Genomic DNA, 21,614 nt, shown 5'->3' with positions numbered 1-21,614 from the left:
GTCATAGACCGAGGCACACATAGCAAATAAAATAACCTGCAGAGCATGCCCGACAAAGAGTTTAAAGAACAAAAAGTATGAAAAAGACGGAGCTCACAACACTAATGACTACATTTCTTGGCTAAAACGTAAATGGCTGCTGGAGAGGCACCCATGCACCTTTTGGTCAGATGATTACGTGCTCTGCTGTCTTTTAATGTCAGTTTCAGGAACGCCAAGCAGGGGAGGGGGGAGACGACGTGCTTGAAGTGGCCAATGCAGACACAATGACAGGGGCCGGAGAAACAAGAGAAGGTTGAGCCGAAGAGGTGAGGTTGCAGAATACGGGGAAAGTGTGCAAGAGTGGCCGAGTCAAGATGTGTTTTGATAAATCGGCAAGAGGCCCGTCCTCGCCTACGGAAATCGCAGACGCCGTCTAATGTTGCAGCTGCAGAAGTTGCTTGGAGCAGAGCCAATGAGTCCATGCTGGCCTTCTAGAACGATGGTAAGGTGGCAATCGTACACGACACGTAGTGCTTTTGTGCTAGTATGGGGAAAGCGAGTACAATACGGCGTCGCTTTATGAACATGTGACATTTCTAAGCCTGCCATTTTGGCTGTCTTGAATGGGGGTGAATACAATTAGGAAGGTTTTCCCCCTCTCGGTCCAGAACGATTGACTTGGCGGAAGACGGCGGAGGGAGCAGCCAGCGGATACAAAAATCAGTCGAATTCTGGTTTAAAATCTGGTTAAAAACAAAACAAGCTTAAGTCAGGGAGCAAATCTGGCTTTCGAAAGTTGGTAGGTGGTCATCAACAGTGCCTGCCGCAAGTGGCGACAGGGCCCGTCGCGCGGGCGGACTACCGTAGCGGCGGCTGCACCCGTATAAGTGAGCTTGGGCGAGTCCTGCTGAATTCAGCCACGCCCTAAACCCCGCCAAGCCACAAATCGAGTGGCACGTGTCGATCAACAACCAAAAGAGCCATCCACGGCACCGATCAAACACGATCCGAGACACAGACTGAGACGGCGGTCAACGGCAGTCCGTTGTGTTGTCGAGATCAAAGGAGCGAACAAGGTCGCGGGACAAGACGAAAAGCGCATAACAATGGCGCAAAAAGAAGCAACGTTTCTGGAGAAATGACGAAATGACGACTGCCCATATTTGCAATGCTTATTTCGTCTTTTCTTATGCTACCTTTCTTCCTCAGAGTCTCCCATCTTGCATCATGTGCCGTCTTGTCCTTTTTATCCTATAAATACGTGTTATCTTTCGTGGTGGCCATCTTTCAACTACGATAAAAAAGTGACCGTCGTCACCATAAAAGAGAAAGCAGATCATGGGATTGTGAGTTGGCAAAAGTTTCGCGTCTTGTTTACATTGATGTGCAAACAAAACAGACATCCACTGAACGTGGCAGAAACACCTTGCTCATTTGTTGCTCTTCGGTTGGACTCCACTGATGATGATCCTGCCAGATGTTTCAGTGCAGCATCTTTACATCTTTACTTGTCGACCCGGATCTCATGGTTTCTCGTTCTCCGTCGACTCTGGAGAGCATAGGCCAGTCGCACATCAGCTACGATCGCCCATTTGCTGGTGCCCATCACTCAGCCCTTGATTTTATTTTACCGGAATTTGTTCAGTCCAGAGATCGACGGTCGGGGCGCAAGGCATAAGACATATGGGCGCCTGCCACTGGAGGAGACGACGCGGATCTGACGAAAAGCTGGCGAAAGGCCGATGAAACAATATGCATGCTTTTTATGTCCCATGCTGTCTATCTGGTGTATATGCGCAAACAATGCAATCAAAGACAGAACATGACGACGATGGAATCGGACAAAGAGAAACTAGGCAATGCAGGAATGGCAATACAGGAATGGGCTGGCCCCCCGCCCACTACAAGTCCTTAATCTCAAAGCGCTTGCGCAGGTACTCGCCGTACTTGTTGATGAAGAACGGCGCCGGCACCAGAGCCAGGGCAATGAACCCCAGCAGACTGTTGCCCCATCCCAGGCCCAGTTTGGCGTACATTTGCAGGCCGGCCAGCGGCAACACGGCACCGGCGATGGAGCGCACAACCGTGTTGGCGGCGAGGGCGGAGGCGGCGTAGATGGTGAAGGCGTCCACCAGGTACAGCTGCAGGCTCATAAAGATGACCAGGTTGGCAAAGCCAATGACGACCATGCCCAGAATGGGCGCGATCCAGTGCTTGTGGTACTCGGCGGTCCAGCCGTAAATGAAGAAACCGATGGGCAGCAGAACGGCCGCCAGGGGCAGCATCTGCAGGCGGTACTCGGGCTTCATGCCCTGGCCCTCCTTGGCGGCCATGCGCCGCGTATAGCGGTCGGACATGGCGCTGAAAAAGACCATGCCGGCCATGGAGCCCACGCCGAGGCCCAGATACACGAGACCGACCGTGTTGGTGCCGAAGCCGTAGGTGGACTGGAAGACTTCGGTGACGGACGTAAACATGAGGTACAGGTACCCATAGACGACGGCCATGTACAGCGCAAAGATGAGCACAATCGGCGAAAAGGCCAGCATCTTGAGCGGGCGGAAGATGCCGCGCTGAAAGTAGTCTGCCGACGTGAGCCCGGCATCGAGCTTGCTGCGCAGCAGCGGGTTGCCCGTCTCCTTGCGCAGACGGCGGGCCTTGCGCTCGAGCAGCAGCGGCGCGTACGTCTCGCGCATGGAGAAGAAGAAGACGACCGACAGAAAGCCCGAGAGTATGACAAGCAGCCAAAACACCCAGCGCCAGCCCTTGGCACTCGCCAGGAACCCGCCGGCCACGGGGCCGATGATGGGGCCCAGCAGCGGGCCGACGGCGAAGCTGGCCATGGCGGCGCCGCGGTGCTCTTGGGAGACCATGTCGGCAATGGAGCCGCCGCCGTTGGTGAGCGGGCACGAGCCAAAGACGCCGGAAAGAAAGCGGAATGCAATCAGGGTGTTGAGCGACGGCGCCAGCGCGCAGCCGACCACAAAGGCAATGAAGCACACGTTGCAGACGTGGTAGACAATGTTGCGCCCGTAAATCTCCGACAGCGGCGCAATCAGCAGCGGGCCAAAGGCAAAGCCCAGCACGTACACGGACACGACAAAGGCGGCCAGCTCGTTGCTGTCGCTGTGGAACTCGGCCATGAGGGCCGGCACGCCCGGCGCAAAGATGGACGACGCGAGCGGCGTGACGAATGTGAGCGCGCTGATGAGCGTGCAGTTGAGCGCCTTGTGCCAGGTGGGCCAGTTGAAGGGATTCTGAGGGTCGTCGGGGCCGTCCCACCAGACCACGTTCGGGTCGTGTTCTTGTTCTTCGTCTTGTCCGCTTGCGTCGCCGTCTGGCTTTGCGTCACCGGCCAAGCCCTTTTCCACGTCCGCGTCAGCAACAGCTGTTGCCGTCTCTTTGGATGCGCCCTTGGCTGTCGTCGGGCGGCTCCGGTCGGCAATCGACTTGCGGCGCTTCGCCTCGCCACGCTCGTCCAGGACATAGCCTATGCTCGAGGGGATGTCGGCGTCGTGGCCTTCGTCGACGGCCTGCTGCTCGAGTTCCTGGTCGCGTATTTCTTGTGCACGGCGTTTGTCCTCGTCTCTTTCGTCATCTTGGCTAGTCTCCTTTTCGGCTTCCGTCTCTTTGTCGAGTGCGCTGCTCGATTTCGACGACGCAGTCTCTGCTTGTGCTAATGTGTGTGGCGCCGCTGCTGTGTCGTCACTCGCCAGCGAGGCGGCACCTCTTGCTTCAGCCATGGGTAAGGCTGTGGCTGTTAGCAATCGACATGGTAAACACGCAATAATATAAGCCATAAACAGGCTATGCAGGCTAATAACGTACACGAACGGTTCCAGTACCTGGTTACTCGAGATCAAAAACAAATGTCCAATGTCCAAAGGTCCAAAAGTCCGGCGTCAAAGGAACAACAAAGAAAGGTAAAACCAGGGCAGGTCCAAAATAAGCAATTGAAAGGGCAAAACAGAGGTCAAGTAGACGGAAAGGGACACGGAGAACTAAAGGGGACCACCGCGAATAAGTACGTTCAAAACCACGAGTACTGTCGGCCGGATTGAGTGAAGAGTCTGGGGTGGGGGGGATGACAGAAGGTGCCAGGGACCAAGAAAAAAAGGACTGGGGAATAAGTCCGAGCTGGGTGTTTCTGGATGTGTATTTCGTACAGAGGGAGTATTTTCATCGGAGAGAAACTTACCGAAATGACGAGATGTGAACGGTGGCCAGTGTGCAAAGCAGGCGGAGGAGATAAATAAGAGCACGAAAGGGGAAACAAACGGATAGGAAGACAGAAGGGGAAAGACGGAAAAGAAAAAGAAAACAAAATGGAACAAATCGCCAGGCAACGGATCACCCAGGTACATCGTCCCCGCCGCGATACAAATGCCCAAACATCACGGCCATGAGACGAGTCAGTAAAATTTCACAGGAGAAATGGACATGAATCCAGCGAAAACGTCACCCGAGAGACATGAGAGAGTGAAAACAGGGGCATGATGGCAGGTTGTCCCGCCATAACCGCCTCTCCGGTGTCCCGCTGACTTCTGAAGACAGACAGCAGCCGTTGGGGTAAAGTGTCTTTTTGACGCGGTTTTGATTTCATCTTCTTCGAATCGTATTAGTTCGGGGTTGTTTGCCCAGACGTCGCTTGGCCTCGTTCGTTTCGTGTGCACTGTTCTCTGTTAGTCTGGGTTATGAATTGTGCACAAAAAGGGTCCACCCGTTGACCAGGTCCTGCACAATTCGTATCCACTCGTGCACAACTCAACCATCAGCACCCTAAGTTGACCCCAAAACCACGAGTCATTCACATCGGCAACTGGGCATCCGGGTGGATACCGAGTGGGGAAATAGGAGATATGCGAGATGAGGAGACGGCTCTGGTTTATCACCGTCTTTTGCTCACCACTAATCCTACGGCGGCAGAGGAGTACGGACGACGGTCGCCGCCTATCTTTGCTGCTTTCGAGTTTGGGTTGTGAAAGTCGTCTGTGTGTGACTGAGTGTTAATGTAGCGTCAGTGTTCAGACGCCGCAGCGTGATTCATGAGCATGAGCAGTAGGGGCGCGCCAGACCCACGCGAGTTGCTCCAGCAGGAGACTACAGGAGCGCCTAATTTCGGTTGAATTCTGTCCAGCAGAACACGGCCGAACAGCGGACGCTGAACAACGGACGATGAACACCGAAAATGTAAAATAACATTGTGCAAGGTGTGCATGGCTGTATCAGCCAAGACACGGAAGAGCGAAAAGGGCGAAAAGAGCGAAAGGAACTAGCCGAAAGTCTTGAGAATGACACCCAGCCATCGTGGCCGATTAGTGGAGGATCCCAGCAGTACCCAGTATCGGTGACAGTGTGGCACAGCGGCACAAAGAAAGCATGCGACAGGGTATGACAGTGTAGTCCAAGTTTGGGAACCACCCACAAGGAATGCGGAGTATGTCGTACTAAACCTGGCTGTCGGGAATTTGGAAAGGCCGACTGACCGTGGATCGGCAAAGAGGTGCAGAAGACAATTTGAGGCAACTGAGCTGTGGGAAGAGCGCGGCAGTTGGAGTATTTCGTGAAATTCGTGGCCTCTCACTCAAATCGGGAATGGGTCTTGGGCCACACGAGAATGGAGAGTGTCTCGATGACTCGTCGTTGGCCTCGCTTGTCCTCAAAAGTCAATGCACGAGACGGCAAACATGTCTGGCAAAATCTAGGCGAATAGTCGAGAATCGGGGGCTGTGCAAATCAAAGGTCAGAACCAGGAACAATAAACAGCATGGGAGCCCAGAAATGCCGCTGACACTCGCGGTGGCTCTGTTGGGAGCGATAACCGGCGGCCGAATTCTACTTTGGGAAAGACACCGCAAGACCTCGCCATTTGCTTGAGGACCTCAAAAGCAGCCTTCTTCTTGCCAAGACGTGGCAGAGAAAGAAAAAGCGATGGGAAGCTGAAACAGATTGGGGACCAACAAGGAAACAACAAGACGTGCCTGTAGTGAGAGCAGGGGGCATGCAAAGGCTCGAACTAGGTAGATCATTTACACTTTTATGATAAATTCTTCACATAGCACGATTTACATCTAGAGCACTTTCTCTAAGAATCTGCAGAATATCTCTACCTATAAGTCCATAATCCCGAGCGCTTCTAGAATTAACCCGGTAATCTAATATAAAATCCATTTGTTCTTGTGTTATAGGATTACTTAATTTATATGTCATTAATAATAATTTTAGTTTAATTTCAGGTAGAACATTTAAAAGTATACTTGACGAAACTATTATCATTCCAATTGTACTAACTTTAAAAGGATTTTGCGATCTCCATTCGAGTTTGTATGTCGTGCCACAATGCGGTGCTTCCTGCGGTCGGCTCGGCTTGTGCTCGAGATGGTCTTCTTGCATTTGACTTTGGCTAAGGAGACTGTTAGTAGGAAATTGGTGACGGCACACATTCTTAGAAATCAGTAATATCCAAAATGTAGCAGGTGAAAATAAGATATATCCAAAAGGTGTAAACCAAAAATCTGTAAAAGTTGTTCCCAAGGGATCTAAATCAGAGAGCTTTCCAAAGTGCGTCAAAAATCCCATGTCCTCACTTCAATCGCCTACATCATCGACGTCGTACCTACGGCTCGTGGTCATCAATTACATCCAGAGCATCAAAGTCTCGGATCACGGGCGCCACGCTGCCAACTTCGTCGCCCTGGTTCATGAGTGGCCTCTGCGTGCGGGTCTTGCTGCGTGTGCTGCTTCCTCCCCAGCCTTCACGTCTGTCGCGCCCATCTCGTCCCTCGCGGCCACCTTTGTCTTGTCGTCGCCGCCGCCGCCGCTCGCTACCGCTTCCTTCTGTCGTATAGTTGCTGTGTGACTCGTCTTGAGACTCGTCCATCAGCATAAATCCACCATTGCCAGACGATGCCATGTGGGGGATACCCTTCAGACCAGGCAGCACAGGGGGTCCGCCATGAGCGTTGCGCCGTCCACTGCCACTGCTCGCTGTAGCCTCACCACTGCTTATGGTCATAGGCCACCCCGCCTCCTCGACCGTCGGGATACCAATGCCCATGCCCATGTTGAGGCTCATGTTGACGTTGGGGTTAGCGCCGCCATAGACGCCGCCGCTGCCGCCTGCATTGACGCCACTGCGGCTTGTGGCCATCTTGGACGAGGGTCCGTTGCCCTTACGCGGTCGCGTATTGCTGGAGAGATCGGACATGGCGCTCGTACTCGACACAACAGTCGCCGCGCCGCCATGGGACGACTGCGTGTAGGTGCCAAAAGCGCCAAAGGGAGGCGCCAAGTCGCTGCCGAGACCATCACCACCAGCATTGCTCGACGGACCAAGTGAAGTACTGGACCGCACCGACCGGCCGCCATGCGGAGTGTGAAAGCCCGCGGATGAGCCGCTGCGGACCGTGAGTGTGTCCGCCGGAGGCGGTCGCGGGAAGTTGAAACCACCACCAGCGTTGCTGTTGCTACTGCCAAATATGATGCTGTTCCGCCGAACAGGACTGTTATTGCCCGATGCACTTGAGGAGGCGGCCGAACTCTCGTCATTGCCGCTCTGATGAGCCGAGCTGTGGCCACCGTGGTTATCTTGGTGGCCCGTGTTCCACGTACGTGGCACGATCCAGCAGTGCGATAGTTCATGTGCCGCTTCGTCGCTCGAACCGACGAGTCCACCACCACCTGTTGTCCGCCACGGTGGCATCTTGGCGCCCTTGAGCCGCGGCGACAAATGGTATGACACGCCATCACGGTAGCGCATGTTGAGCGCGTCGACTGACACAGAGGCAAGTGTCTGCAGAATGCCGTAGATGAGCACCCAGCGGCCGCGGCGGGCCGTCAATGGGTCTACCTCACCCACGCGGTCAATCTTTTCAAATTTGGAAAAGGCGTCGATCAGGTCCGACTGATTAAAGTCCGAGCCCAGAATCAACATGTTTGTGGCCACTGTGTAGGCGAGCTGCACGCGCCGCTCGACGGAGCCAGCCCGATTGCCCGTCCCTGTCGATGTGGCATCGCCCTTTTTGCCTTTTTCTTTTCCTGAAGACGGAGCACTCGGTGGGATGGAGTCAGGCACGAGCGGGAACGGATGTGGGATGTGCGGGAAGCGCAGCTTGTTGTCGAACTCAACAAGCATGTCGGTCATCGGCAAATCCAATGTGTCGGCTTCGAAGGCCTTATTGCCGCTTTGCGACACAAGCATCCACTTGCGACCCGACCGCGCTTCGGAGCCGTCCCAAACGATGTCGCGATCCACGAGGTAGTCGTACAATGCTGCAAAGTCCTTTTGGAGGGCGTGAGCTATTGTTCGTGTAAGCCAAATATCGTCTTCGGCATCCACGGGGACGCCCAGCGATGCTACGGTGGGGGATGGCGGTAGCGGTGGCCAGCGGCCGTACGTCCGTGTGTAATGTTGCAGCAAGAACTTTTGCAATCGGTCGCCCGCAGCCTTTGCTGGGCTCGGTTGGACGGGGCCGCTGGAGCTGGCCGTCATCGCTAGCGCAGGTGGCCACATATCAGCGAACTGGAACTCGGCTAGACGCTCTTCCGCTGCTTGAACCCGCAGCTGCGTCTCCAGGCAGGCTCGCTCCAAGAGTGCCCGCGTAATCGGAGTGACGTTCTTGAAGTCGACACAGCTCTCGAGGCTTGCGTACATGCCCGTGCTGTGTAGGAAGCTCTCACGCCAGCCCTCTTCCCATCGCACGTCTGGGCTCTCGGACCAAGCCAGAAGTGAGATGGCGCTCTCCGGGTCATTCCGAATGTCGTCGATGCCGCGCGCTCCAAGATAGTTGATGATTGTGCCAACATTGTCCATTTCTGGGGGCATGTACGCTTCTAGCCGTGCGTGGAGATCCGCAAGCGCCTGGTACAGCGACAAGCCGACAAGCGAAGCGTGGTACAAGAGCGCAAAAATATTCCTCGTTGTGATGTGGTGCCGTAGCTGGTCGACCTTGTTCATGTTGGGTGGTGTCGGAAAGTACATCTCGTAACTAATTTGCCCGTCAACATCAACCAAGCTAGCATCTTCAGATATTGGTGGGGTCGGCTGGCCCATGCCGTACCCGCCTTGGCCGTGACCGCGTCCGTGGCTATGTGGTCCGAGATGCCCTCCAGATCCTCCCCCACTGGCCATGTGCCGTTGCAGCATGGGAGGCGCGCCAATAGGTGATGGAGGCAGCTGGATGTCTTCCTCTGTCGAGCCTTCCCGTAGAAGTGTGATGAGAAATCGGGACTCGGTCGCCTCAATGATGTGTGATGACAGGCGGAAAGATGGGTTAGGGCGCGGTTGCTGGCCCTTGTAACCAAAGAAGACAAGCACATCACCATTGGGGTCCCAGAGCTCGGGGTCTTTGCGCAGCTTGTTCCAACGTTGGACGGGCCGCCCAGAACCTATCCAGCGCTTGATCGGAACCGAGTTAGACGCTGGCGGAAGCGGAGGCAGTTTACTAGACGGGGGAGGTGATAGGTGGCTCCCTCCTTCCCATCCTCCTGGTTGACTGTCGACTGGAGACTGTGGTAGCTGCTGGTGGCGGTGTCGCTCCTGCATCATCATCATTTGTTGATGTTGTTGCTGTATCTGTTGATGTAGGCTGCCGACGTTGTTACCCATCTCACGAGGACCCATATCCCGATGACCCATTTCGCGAGGACCCATGTCGTGGGCGTCGATGGCCAGGTCAAGGTCGCTCTCGTTGACACTGCTACCCATGGGCGGCCGAACGGTGGCCGCTGACGGTGGTCGGAATTGGTTGCCATTTTTCTCGTCATTGCTCTTGTTCTTTTTGCCGAAAGTAAACGCCTTGACAAGTCCACGGCGCACGTCGTCGCTCTTTTTGTCCACGGCCGAGCGCAAACCGGACTTTTCGATGCCCGAAACGTCTTCCGTTCGAATGTTGGGTCGCCGGGCGCGAGCATAGGCGAAATCGTCCAGTGGCCGCGGCAGCGGTGGTCCTTGCCCACCGTCTCTCCGGTCGTCCCCGCTGCTGCCGTTCTGACTGCCCGTACTAGGTTGGCCGTAACCTATGTGGCTGAAGTCCACCGGCTCGCTTGCACGGATCGGCTCTGAGAATTTGAGAAAACGCCCATTTGTTGTTCCGATTCCCGTATTCTGCCGCATGGGCATGTTGTAGTCACTTAATGTAGCCGTATCTTCAGAACTTGTTGTTGACCGTGCACGGCCTCGGCCTATGGTATTTTTTTCATTGGCCTTCGTCTCCGTGATCTTTTTGCGCACATATGCGCTTCTACCCGACATGGTGGCCGAGTTATGCTGCAAACCCGGTGGGCGGCTTTCTCAGCTATGTGGTGTTTGTGTTGTCGAAGAAGAACCGCGTTGGAAGCGAATTTTTGAGAAGGATGCTCTTCTGTGTCTTTAAACACGGTATCAGTATCAAATGAAGATTCTGTGCTGGTGCTCGTGAGCGAGTGTCAGGCCAGACATGAGCAATGTGGTACAGACTGTATGAAAGTGAAGAGAGATCGACAAGCGAGTTGCGGAATTAGGACAATAAAAGGAAACTGCTAGTTTCGAGAACGACCGTTAGGGACCTTAACGATGACAGAAGCTTGTATGGTTCAAGACGAGATCAGCCTCAGAGACCATACGGTGTTGCAAGACCTGCACGTAAATTGGTGTGCTCAAACACAGCCAAGTGACCCAAGGAGAAAAGGGAGATGGTGGGGGGTACATTTGTAGGGTCCAAGTGTGTGTGGAGACGCAAAATACATAGACTGTGTAAATAAACGGAGGCTTTTGTCTTCTTCTCGTCTCATCTGGGGGGGTGAAAAGTGCAAACTCGTTTGTTTGGGTCCAGCATGGATCAGGTAGTGTAGGCAGGGGCCAATAATAGCTCTGTCGTCCATGACAAGGGGCGTATAATCTGTTTTGTGTGGGCGTGTTGTGACAAGAAAATGAAAGGAGGGAAAAAGAAAGCAACGTTATGGACAAGCAATGTTTTAGGGAGATGAAAAAGCACGAGAGTTGCCTTGGTTTGGGAGAATGAAATCTTACCTCTCGATGCACCACAAGCACAAAAACCGTTGTACTGAAAAGATGCAGCGTACACAATCCAAAGTTTTGTGGTCGGACAGTCTCCAATAGGTGGTGAAATTCAACACCTGAGCTCGAGGAATAGGAACGAAAGTCGGTTGTCCACTACTTCACGGAACACAGAGGTTTTCCAGAAACGCACAAGGTGTTTCGCAGGGAACTCGCGTCGACAGGGTTGTGTTCCGTTGGCTTGGTTGCGTCCCCTTACAGTGGGCTACTGCAAGAGTATCGATACCCCTAAAGTCTAGAAAGAGTCTGCGGCCGGCTGCGGATACCGAGTTCAGTTGAGGTCACCGGTAGTTGACTTGGATAGCGCGTCACTCGTCCGTGTCTCGACAACTTGAGCCTCGAGAAAGGGAAAAGGAAAGATATATGTATCTGATTGATCTTTCAGGATCACGAGCGAGCTGCAAGCATATCAGCCATAAGACTGTAAGTCTGTTGTCATTGTTGTGTCTCCGTAATGTCGTGTTGTGAAATCAGAGATATCTTACGTGTCTCAAACATAAAAAGTGGACAATAATGAGGCAAGTTTTCGTGATCTGCCTCTGAAGGGACCAGTTTATGTTAGTACTTGTGATTCTCGTGAAAGTAAGTGCAAAAAGAGGCGGATCGAGGCACGCGTGACGTTAGAAGCCGCAACGCCCGAAACAAAAACAAATTTCAAGAGAGTCAAGCAAAATGACGACGAGCAAAAACCGCAACATCTCCGGACTCCAGACTCCAGACGCAGGGGTTGTGAAAAGAACTAAAAACGACTGACAAGATGTGAAAGTCTGGCCTGTGTTGCCGGGATGTCGCGGTTGACTTACAGGAAGGTACATGGTATGTTTCGCAACGTGATAAGAGAGACTCGTGGGGCGTGAGGTGCATATCAGAGGTTCCCACATCAAGCTACCAAACCGGACTCGAGCTTGATGCCTTGGGATTCCGTGTTAGTGCCCATGACGGTGGATGCCAAAACGGAAACGACCCCTGTCTAGCGTGGTCAACAAGGGCAGGCTATGGGGGTGGTTTGCGATAAGGACGTTGAGATGGGCGGATCTGGCCAATGTGAGGCCCCTGTCGCTGTTTTCCAATTCAAAGCTGTAATCGAACTGCAGCCCAAATCACATTATCGACAAGCTGGGGACAGCCTCGCTCATTGGGCAGATAACAGACTATGCCATGGGCAAAGGGCAGCAAAAAGCGAGAAGAGTTGGTGGTTCATCACCGCAATGGACCATCCTCATCAGGCATGTCTCACGGGCCAATGCCGGTCGTCAATTGCTTTCTTTTCATTTTGTGGCTTCTGTTTTTGCACGTCTTGGTGTCGATGTTTTCTTTTTGCTTCCTTCTGATAACGCCGGTAATCATACGCGGCGGTCAGCGGCGTAGCCGAGCCAGCTTATACCAGTCACCCGCTCACCTCACCCCTTTCAGTTCCAGCAGATCTTCCAGCTGGTCGTGGCAGTCGAGGTCTCCCTTCGAATAAATATCTCCGTGACAGAAATTCGAGGTCGACAATGTCTTTGTTGATCTATCAGCTTTCTTGGCATTGACAAGCTGCCAACAAGAGTACCAAAGTATGCTTGTCAGTCAGACTGGTGGCATGAGGTCTGTAATATTGTGTCTAAACCATACCTGTTGGCTATGTCTGTGCATGTAGTTCGTACCTTTGTTTTCATTGCCGTTGCCGCCGGGAGAACGGTCGTCCGCCGCCAAGCGTTAAGGCGTTGGTTATCCCTTGTTGGGAATATCTCCGTTTGGCTATCGTGTTAGGGGAGCAGCGGATGGTGCAAGGGGCGAGAAGACGGACGAATGGCGATGTTGTCGACAGACGGAGAACGGCAATACAAACACGAACACCATGGGAAGTGAGAAAATTCAGGGCGATAAGATAAAAGAAAGGGGTTTACCATATCTAACAGAGAAGGAGCGAGGCAGCAAACGACACTCTGCAACTGGCACTTTCCTGAAGCAACCAGGGGCATCATTCAAGACCCCACTTAGCTGTTGAAATGGGAAGGAGACACAATGAGAATGAACATAGGGAAAGAATGCACGTAGAGAAAAGAGAAGGAAGTGGATGCAATACGGGAAGGTGCTCACGACATCATTGTATTGAAGGAAGGTGTCATTTGACGTGAGGCAATGTTAGAATAGGTTTACAATTGACTTTGATATCTTCATAGTGTGCCTGATTTCCACAACTTTGTGCTCAGTTGGAGCATCGGGGGCAAAAGACGGAAATAACGAATCATATGGTGTAGTCATAAAAAGTGCGATGAAGCTGTCCATCCTCTATCGTCAGTGCCGTGGCCCACGATAGTCTGAACTAGAGACCTCCAATACCTCTTAGGTAAAGAATCTGATACTAACAAACAGTTATGCCGTCCTCAATGCGGCCATGTTTCGCGCATTAAGCTGGCCAGAGAATGCTGGCTTGAACAGTTCCTTCGTTTTACCGAAGAAAAGGAGAAGAGTGAGAGGGTTTTTTATTCGGTGGAAATGGCTCGATCTTATTGCATCTCAACTTTCGTGGCAGGACGGAGTAAATACAATACACATGAAATAGGCAGTGCATTTTCGTCATGCAAGTTCATAAATACGGGTGATTACGTTGCCAGAATCAAGTCGAGACCGGGCTGGGACAGAGAAAGGTGTCACTACACCCTGGACTCCTTGACACAGAATGGCCCAAGTCAATCCTCTTCATTTCTAGGAATCGTACGTCCCTCGTCCAGGCTCCAGGGGTTCCTTCTTCGATTTCTCTTCTCCATGTGCGCGTCATACAGGCCTGGGACAAATCTATGACCTGGTCCTGGCCTAGAGTCCCAGTCTGTGGAGGATCTACTCCATATCTAAGCACGGTCGCTGCCGGGAATTGCCGAAGATTGACCACCGACCACGGCTTTTGTGTCCACTACCAATAATCAAGGTCATGGAGGCCTGGCTGGCTTGGCCAAAAGCAGGGCCCCAGCCTTGGGAAAGTTTCGGGGTACAAAAATACAAAAAGCATGGCGTTCGTTGAGAACATCTAGGACGCCTTAAAGCAGCATGTAGTTAGGTGGGGAGAATAATTGCTTTGATTCTTGTTTGATTATCTGTTATTGTTGTTTTTACTTCGTTCGCCTAGTGCATATTTGTACACAATTTATTGATTCGGGACAAAACCAGGAGGCGAGTTATTTAAGAGCATTTTAGAACGTTGCAATTTTTTTTTTTTTAAAAAAAAGAAAGTCACCGTGGAATCATAAAAAGTACAGTAAATCAAAACAAGCAAGATCATGCTTCGTAACGCGAGAATTTACAATATGGACAATCTGTCATGATATCAAATGCTTAACTGGTACTGCCAATGCTTGCTGTTTATGAGGCTCTTCATTAAATCTCCTTTTACGACAACTGCTCTCAACAACACACTGTAGCTAGACAGCGAAAAAATGAACAACAGGACGCCATGAAAGTAAATAAAACAACAAATCGCTCTTGTGGGCCCGTTAACGCCACGTGATAAAGACACAGAGTGCCGAATATAAAACGCCATAATAATAACACAACAAGTACTTCCCTTGTACCTTTACAAAGCCTCAATGGCCTGCAGCAGCACTTCAACGCTGTTCCGATCCATGGCCCTGTCGTTGGCCCCTGCCGCCTCGCCGTCCGGCCGCAGCAGCGCCGCCACGTCGCTCAGGATGCCCAGCGGGATATAGCAGCCCGTCTTGGCCCGGTCCAAGCTGTCCTTGAGGCGGCTCGTATGCTCCCACTCACGTGCGGCCACCTCGGCGTCCGTGATGACCTTGGTGGGGATGCCGCACATGGCAGCGCAGTGCATACCAAACGAGCCCTCGGCGACGCCGTCTTCGAGCTTGTACAGGAAAGTCACCTGGCGGTTGGCGTCGTCGACATGGATCTGCATGCGCTTGGCGCGGATTTCCGGGTGGTTTTCGAACTCGGTGGCCAGCGAGTGGTAGTGCGTCGCGAAGAAGCCGACACAGCCAATGTGGCTGGCAACGTGGTGCAGCACGGCCTGCGCAACCGCGACGCCGTCGTAAGAGGACGTGCCGCGGCCGAGCTCGTCCAGAATGACGAGCGAGCGCGGGGTGGCCTCGCTCAGAATCTTCTTGGTCTCAGACAGCTCGACAAAGAACGTGGACTGCGCGGCAAAGATGTTGTCGTTGGCGCCGAGGCGCGACATGATGCGGTCGACGGGCGTGAGGCGGGCGGCGACGGCAGGGACGTAGCATCCGATCTGGGCCATAATGACGGCAATGCACGACATTCTCAAAATGGTCGACTTGCCGGCCGCGTTGGCACCCGTCAGCAGATTGATCTTGGCGGCGTCACCACCGAGGCGTACGTCGTTGGGAATGAAGTCGTCGACGGCGTTGATCATGCACGGGTGGCGCAGCTCCTCAAACTCGACCACGCTGCGATCCTCGTCCACGAACACGGGCCGGCAGCTCGGCTGGCCCATGGAGGACGAAGCCTTGGCCAGGCTGATGAGGCAGTCGAGCTGGGCAATGATGCGCGTCGCCTCGAGCCAGATGTCGGCGTCGGCATCGAAACGGGCACAGAAGCGCAGCGCAACCTCGCGGACCATCTGCAGGCGCGTCTCCTCGGCCTCCTGCAGCTCGCGCACCAGATCCGTCAGCTCATTAAAGTAGTAGCGCTTGACCGCGCTCGTGGCCGACATCTGCCGCCACGTCTTGGGCACCTTGATCGACTTGGGCACTTCGACTTGGTAGATTTCCTTGCCAACATCGGTGAACTTGAGCGAGCGGCACTTGAGCATGCTCTTTTGCTCGTCGAGCAGAGTGTGCAGGTCGCCTTTGATGCGCTCAATCGTGTCACAGCACGTGTCAAAGTCCTCGTCGATACCACGTTCGGGGATCAGAACCTTCTCCTCACGGGCGCGCTTGCGGTCAAAGGCCGTCTTCCAGTACGCAAGCGGTTCGTTGAGGTCAGGCATGGCGGCCACAAGCTGGTCCACGATGCTGTTGCCGCCACTAAAGGCGCGCAGCAGGCTGGTCGTGTACTCAATGTGCTCGTAGCCTTCAAGGACGCGCACAAAGTCCTCAGGGCGAACAGCCCCTGCATGGATGCGCGAGCCGAGGCGCTCGAGGTCGGGCATCTTGCTCATTTCGGCCGAGAACTGGTCACGTAGGGTGCGGTCGGCGTTGAGCATGTCGACGGCGTCGAGACGCTCGTTGATCTTCTGGATGTTGCACAGAGGGTGGCATACCCACTTGCGGAACAGGCGCTTGCCAAACGGCGTGATACACCGGTTGAGCAGGTTGAAGAGCGTGCCCTCGGGTCCGCCATTGACGGTGTTGGCGAAAATCTCCAAGTTGATGAGCGTCTGGCCGTCCAGGATCAACGTCCCGTTACGATGGATGGGATTGTACCACTCAAAATTGGACTGGGACAGCAGGTTGCGTTCGAGCTTGAGGCCGCGCAGGTAGTTGACCAGCGCACCAAAGGCAGACATGAGGAAGGGCTTCTCGCGCATCTCTTGCATCTTCTGTGGCCAGTCGGCGGGTGCCTTGGCCGCGCCCTCTTCATCGACAAAGTAGTCGCCGCTCTCGAGCTCACGTCGCGTCATCTCGTCGTCCCAGAACTCGGCACCCGGTTTGCGGTAGTTCCAAATGGTCATGGGCGTCGTGTTGTTCTTGAGGATGCGCAGAGCCTTGGTGGACAGGTGCGACTTTTCGAGAAGCAGCTCCTGCGGCGCGGTCTGGGCGACAAACGTCTCGAACTTGGTTAGGTCGACGTCGTCCTCGAACTCGGACAAGAAGAACTGGCCGGTGGCAGCGTCAACAAAAGCAACACCAAACACGGGTTTGTCGTCGACCATGCACTGCTTGATGGCAGCGCAATAGGTGGCCATGTCGTCCTGCAGCATGCTGCCGTCAACAAGCGTTCCACGCGTCAGGACGCAGGCCAGCTCGCGGCGGATGATTTTGTCCTGCTTGCTCTTTGGGACGGACGAGGCGCCGCGCTCGCGCATCTCCTTGCCGAGGGCGGACTCCATCTGGTCCACACGCGCGACTTTGTAGCCCTTGGAGACGAACTGATTGACCCAGATGTCGAGCGAGCTCTCAGGCACACCGACCATTCGCATATTGACGCGATCAGTCATCTTAAAGTCAAACAGCTGGTGGCCGATCGTAGCGTCATTCTCGTACAGCTCGTAGAACTTGCCCTTCTTGAAGAAGAGGATGGTATCATACAACTTCTGCTTGATCTCCCAATACTGTTTCTCAAAAGGCGAAAATTTGTGCCACGCATTAGGCGGAATGTAGATGGTGCCTTTGTCGAAGTCGGGGTGGCCCGGCTCGTTCTTGTCCATATCGCGGACGTTGGCGAGCCATGTGTAGCGGTCCTCGGGCTCCTTGGTGTGCGCCTTCTCCTTACCAGCCTTGGCAGTCGAGGCTGCAGTGGTCGACGTGCGCGCAGAAGCTGTTGCGGTTGACCCAGGCTCAGATGCCTGCACATTGTCGGGGTCGAAGCGCCATTTCTGTGCCGTGGATGTCGAGGGCACCTCGTTGAAGAGCTCCTCGTCGAAATCATCGTAATTCTCGTCCTTGACGGGTGTCGGCGTGGGTGTTGGCCGTTTTCGGGGCGCGTCAGCCTTGGATGGCCGCTTGCGCTTCTTGGCCTTGGACGGGGCATCCGATTCCTCATCGGATACGACAAAATCGGCCATATCATCTGAAAAAGTTGTCAGTTGGCTTTGGTTTTGACTTTGAGAAGCCAGAAGCAAATATAACACACCATCCTCATCTGCAGCAACGTCTTCAACACCGCCGGACGCATAGTCCTCGTCGTCGTCTGCCACCGTCCGCGTGCGATTGCGGTTGCGCCGTTGGTTGGCAGTCATGGCCACAAAGACATCATCGTCTTCGTCGGATGACTCTGCATAACTGATTTGTTTCCGGGCCTGGGAGGGTTAGAGGAGTTCCAAAGCCAAAATAAAATATAAAAAAATATAAAACATAAAATCCTAATTCCGTCGCTTGACCTACCTTGCGTGTCGGACTGCTAGTCGGGACTGCAAGACGGTTGGCCGACTTCTGTGCCGTCTCAGCAGGTGCAAATGGAGACGGAAGGGCGTCGGTCTTGGGTACCTTGGTCGAGGCGTCCAACGGGGTGGTCGCGTTTTCCTGGGAGCTCGATGGCTCGGCAGGATCGCTGCTGGGCAGCGGCGTGATCTGGGCGGCACGCGAGGACACACGAGGGTTGGCCTTAGTCTCACGCAGGCAGGGCGAGGAGAGAGCCGTGCCCTCGTTTTCGTCGTCGGCGGTAGCCGTGGCACTGCGAGGCGGCTTCGATGCCGAAGGGCGGACAGTCGAGGGTGTCTTTGCAAAGAAGCCGAGGATGCTCTGTTGCTTGCCGGTCGACGGCGCCACCGCCTTACGGGCAGGCGGCCGTGCCGGCGTGCGAGCGTCCGCCATGCTGGAGGTGGCGGATGGGCGTGAAGGGGATTCTGTGTAGAACGGCGAACGACAATCTGAAGAATGGAATGAAAGAAACGAAAGAAAGAAAACAGGATACAGAAATCCGAGGAAAATGAGAACGGCAAAAGAAGGAACAACGACAAGCTGGCTCGATTGAACAGCTCGTCTTGAAGGAATGGATAGAACAAAGTCACCAACGGCACAGCTCGTCCTGTCGTGTGCCAGCTGGTCGGGAAAGTCAAAAGGGTGGAGGAAACACGACGCGGTCGAGGATCTCCAGTCCCTGAGCGGAGCAGAAAACGACGCGTGAAGCTCGGCCCCACCAAACGCGCTGGGCGACAGCACTTAAACCACGTTCGCGGGTGGTCACATGAAATATGGGCCTGGCCAGCCCCTGCCACTTGGTCTTTCCCGCGTCCGCTGTGGACAGGCCCCGCAAGAGCTCCTGCCGTGCCCAGCAACATGTGCTGAGTGTAGCTTTTGGCACATGGCAGGTGCTCTTGTGAGACACCTGCATCAGGCAACGGTATCATCTGAGCACATCTGGACGAACGACAACAATACTATGTCGTACACTCTGCGGACACCCAACATTTGTTATTGCATGGCGTTGTTTTAGAACATATTTTCAGACACAACACGGCGGCCGCTGTGCCTGTTGTTCCTGCCCCCGTCCATGCAAGTGTGTTGTTAGAATCGACCTTGACATCACCAGTTTCATTTTCAGCGTCCTTTTCCGACCGCACCTTTTTATCTTGAAGTTGACGACTCGCACACCAAGATGGCTAACTCGTCTTTCCTCTCCCGCTTCTCGCTGTCCCGCGACGACTCGCCCGTGCTTCCACTGCACACAAAACCGCTGCGCCACAAGCCAAGCGAGTACGACCTCGAACAGCTCTCACCACGCCCGTCGCAGTCTGTCCTCTTCTCCGCATCTGATCCTGAACCACCCGACTTCTTCCCCAGATCTCCCCCCTCCAAGTCCGGCCCATCGTCCGTCGCTTTCGCCTACCGGGATGCTTGCCGAGATCAGCCGTCCTCATCGCGGGCTTCATCCCGCCGGCCGCGCAACTACGACTACGCCGAGGATCAAACGGCCAGCCGGGCGACGCAACCCCCGCTCTTTGCGGGTCCGCCGCCGCCCATTGCTACATCCGTTCTCATGTTCCGTGATGTCGAAGGCAGCAGCGGATCCGCCCTTGAATACGGTCGGCGCCACGGTGGCGGCAACAGCAGAAACAAACTCAGCGCAGAGACCGCCACAGCGGCGTCTTCCATTCGGCTTCCAACAAGCACGGTCCTCTTGGAACCTCGACAAACGACAGCCGGGAATAGGCAGCGCAGACGCGATGGCACGCAATTTGACGGCGACTCTACATGGACAATACTGCAGCGCCGCGAGCGTGCCCTCCAAAATGAGATACAGCACTTCTTGGACGTCCAGTCGTCGGGCCTGTCGGCGGGACTGGGCCGCGGACCGCTAAACCCGCGTCCCAGCCCTGACCCTTCAAGCGGCGGTGGGGGGCGTAGCAGAGGCAGCAGAAGCAACACCAGAAGCAACACGCCTACTGCAGAGTCCATTGCCGGCCGGTCTCTCCGCCTGCCCACCGAGCGTGCCGCGCCGACCGGTGCCGTCATACCGGTTCGCCAGCCCAAGCCACGCAAGCTGGGCCTCCGGGCGGCGCGGGCAGGGCTCGCCCGCAGCATCTCGCTGCTGGCCGACCTCAAGGCGGAAGAGGATGAGTCGCTTACGATGGCGCTGCAAGCACGGAAGCGCGCTCTGGCCCATCTGCGCCGCCTAGCGAGTCGCCGCAGCGACATTGCACGCGAGCTGCAGTCCTTGGAGACGGACGACGCCGAGCCACTGACGCGCGAGCTTGCCACCTTGCGCAGTGCACATGCCAGCACCACCCAACAGATCACTGAGCTCGAGGACCAGCTGACCATGCTGCGGCAGCGCAAGAGAACATTGGAGGGACGCATTGAGGACGCTGTGAACCAGCGTGAGTCCGGGCTCAGCGGCTACCGCGGTGCGCTCAAGGACGTGGACGCACAGCTGACGGCAGTGCTGCGCCGGCCGCCCATCCAACCGCTCGACATTGACGCGTTGGGTGCACATGCTGGGAACAGCGAACGCCCGCAAGAAGGCGGTATCCGGCTAGAGGAGCGAGACAATGTGCTTGGCGACGGCGACACCAACGAAGACATCGATGCTTCTGCCGGATTGGAATTTCTACGCCTTCTCCCCGAGAGACGCACAGCCGAGATGGCACGTTTTTGGTGGGAGAATGAGGTCCGGCTTCTGGGGCGACGCAAGGCCGAGGTCGAGTCGGAACGTGCTGCTCTCGAAGAAGGTGGCGCAGTCTGGCAGGAAGCTGTCCAGCTCGTGTCCGACTTTGAGGCCAATCTGCGCCGGGAAATGGCGAGCGACATAGACGAGGATGATGTTGGCGCCGATAAGGGCAAGACAAGAACGCCGACACCGGAAGAGCGCATGCGAAAACAGCTGCAGACAATGGCGACGGTGATCAAGGGCCTGCGTGGCCATGTGGAGAGAGCGGAGGACAAGGGCTGGAATCTACTCATCTGCGCAATTGGGGCTGAGCTTGAGGCCTTTCAGGAGGCGCGAAATCTGCTGCGACAGTCGCTGCGCGATGCTGGCCTTGATATTGAGGACGAAGAGGATGATGGAGATCACCAGACCAGCACCGACAATAGCCAGCTCATTGCCACTCTTGGCCCAAGCACGACAAAGTCTGCAACGCCGCCGGGGTTCGTCCTGGACGGCCTCGAGGACAGCTCGGCCACGCCCCGGCTGGCCCGCTCTGTAAGCGATGGATCGGCTGTGGCAGCAAGAGGTGGCGATGATCGCGACGGCTACCATACGGCGTCGGAGAGCGACGACAACGATGTTCCGCCGGGGCTGCTTATTCCGGAAGAGCATGGGCAGGATCATGACGAAGAATCGAACAGCGCAAACGGAAGCCAGAGCCGCCACAACGACAAGGATGATAGCAGCGAGAACGAGATTCCACCCGAGTTTCTATCAGAACATCACCCAGACGATGATAACGAGCCATAGCGGTCGCAGGACGGTATACCCCGAGCTTATTTGGAGGATTAAACTGTCTATTATTGTGACC

At 54.9% G+C, this 21,614-nt stretch overlaps 4 protein-coding genes across 4 annotated transcripts; 1 reads left to right on the top strand and 3 right to left on the bottom strand.

The window, feature by feature from the left end:
• Positions 1–1,883: 1,883 nt before the first annotated feature.
• Positions 1,884–3,725, bottom strand: SPBR_00407 (Major Facilitator Superfamily protein; the record flags this gene model as incomplete). Its single annotated transcript, XM_040758726.1, has 1 exon — positions 1,884–3,725. One exon carries the CDS (start codon positions 3,723–3,725, stop codon positions 1,884–1,886), a length of 1,842 nt encoding a protein of 613 aa, XP_040618248.1.
• A 2,873-nt stretch (positions 3,726–6,598) lies between these two features.
• Positions 6,599–10,102, bottom strand: SPBR_00101 (uncharacterized protein; the record flags this gene model as incomplete). Its single annotated transcript, XM_040758421.1, has 1 exon — positions 6,599–10,102. One exon carries the CDS (start codon positions 10,100–10,102, stop codon positions 6,599–6,601), a length of 3,504 nt encoding a protein of 1,167 aa, XP_040618247.1.
• Positions 10,103–14,591: 4,489 nt separating this feature from the next.
• SPBR_00069 (DNA mismatch repair protein MSH6) lies at positions 14,592–18,468 on the bottom strand (the record flags this gene model as incomplete). Its single annotated transcript, XM_040758389.1, has 3 exons — positions 14,592–17,725; positions 17,789–17,954; positions 18,040–18,468. 3 exons carry the CDS (start codon positions 18,466–18,468, stop codon positions 14,592–14,594), a joined length of 3,729 nt encoding a protein of 1,242 aa, XP_040618246.1.
• A 784-nt stretch (positions 18,469–19,252) lies between these two features.
• SPBR_00272 (uncharacterized protein) lies at positions 19,253–21,553 on the top strand (the record flags this gene model as incomplete). The annotated part of the gene is made up of 1 exon (XM_040758591.1): positions 19,253–21,553. One exon carries the CDS (start codon positions 19,253–19,255, stop codon positions 21,551–21,553), a length of 2,301 nt encoding a protein of 766 aa, XP_040618245.1.
• Between the last annotated feature and the right edge of the window lie 61 nt (positions 21,554–21,614).

The sequence above is a fragment of the Sporothrix brasiliensis genome (genome assembly GCF_000820605.1).
Source record: "Sporothrix brasiliensis 5110 chromosome Unknown Cont19, whole genome shotgun sequence".
Taxonomy (NCBI): Eukaryota; Fungi; Ascomycota; class Sordariomycetes; order Ophiostomatales; family Ophiostomataceae; genus Sporothrix; species Sporothrix brasiliensis.
Note: the sequence above shows the minus strand (reverse complement) of the source record. Positions and strands in the feature narration are given on the sequence as shown.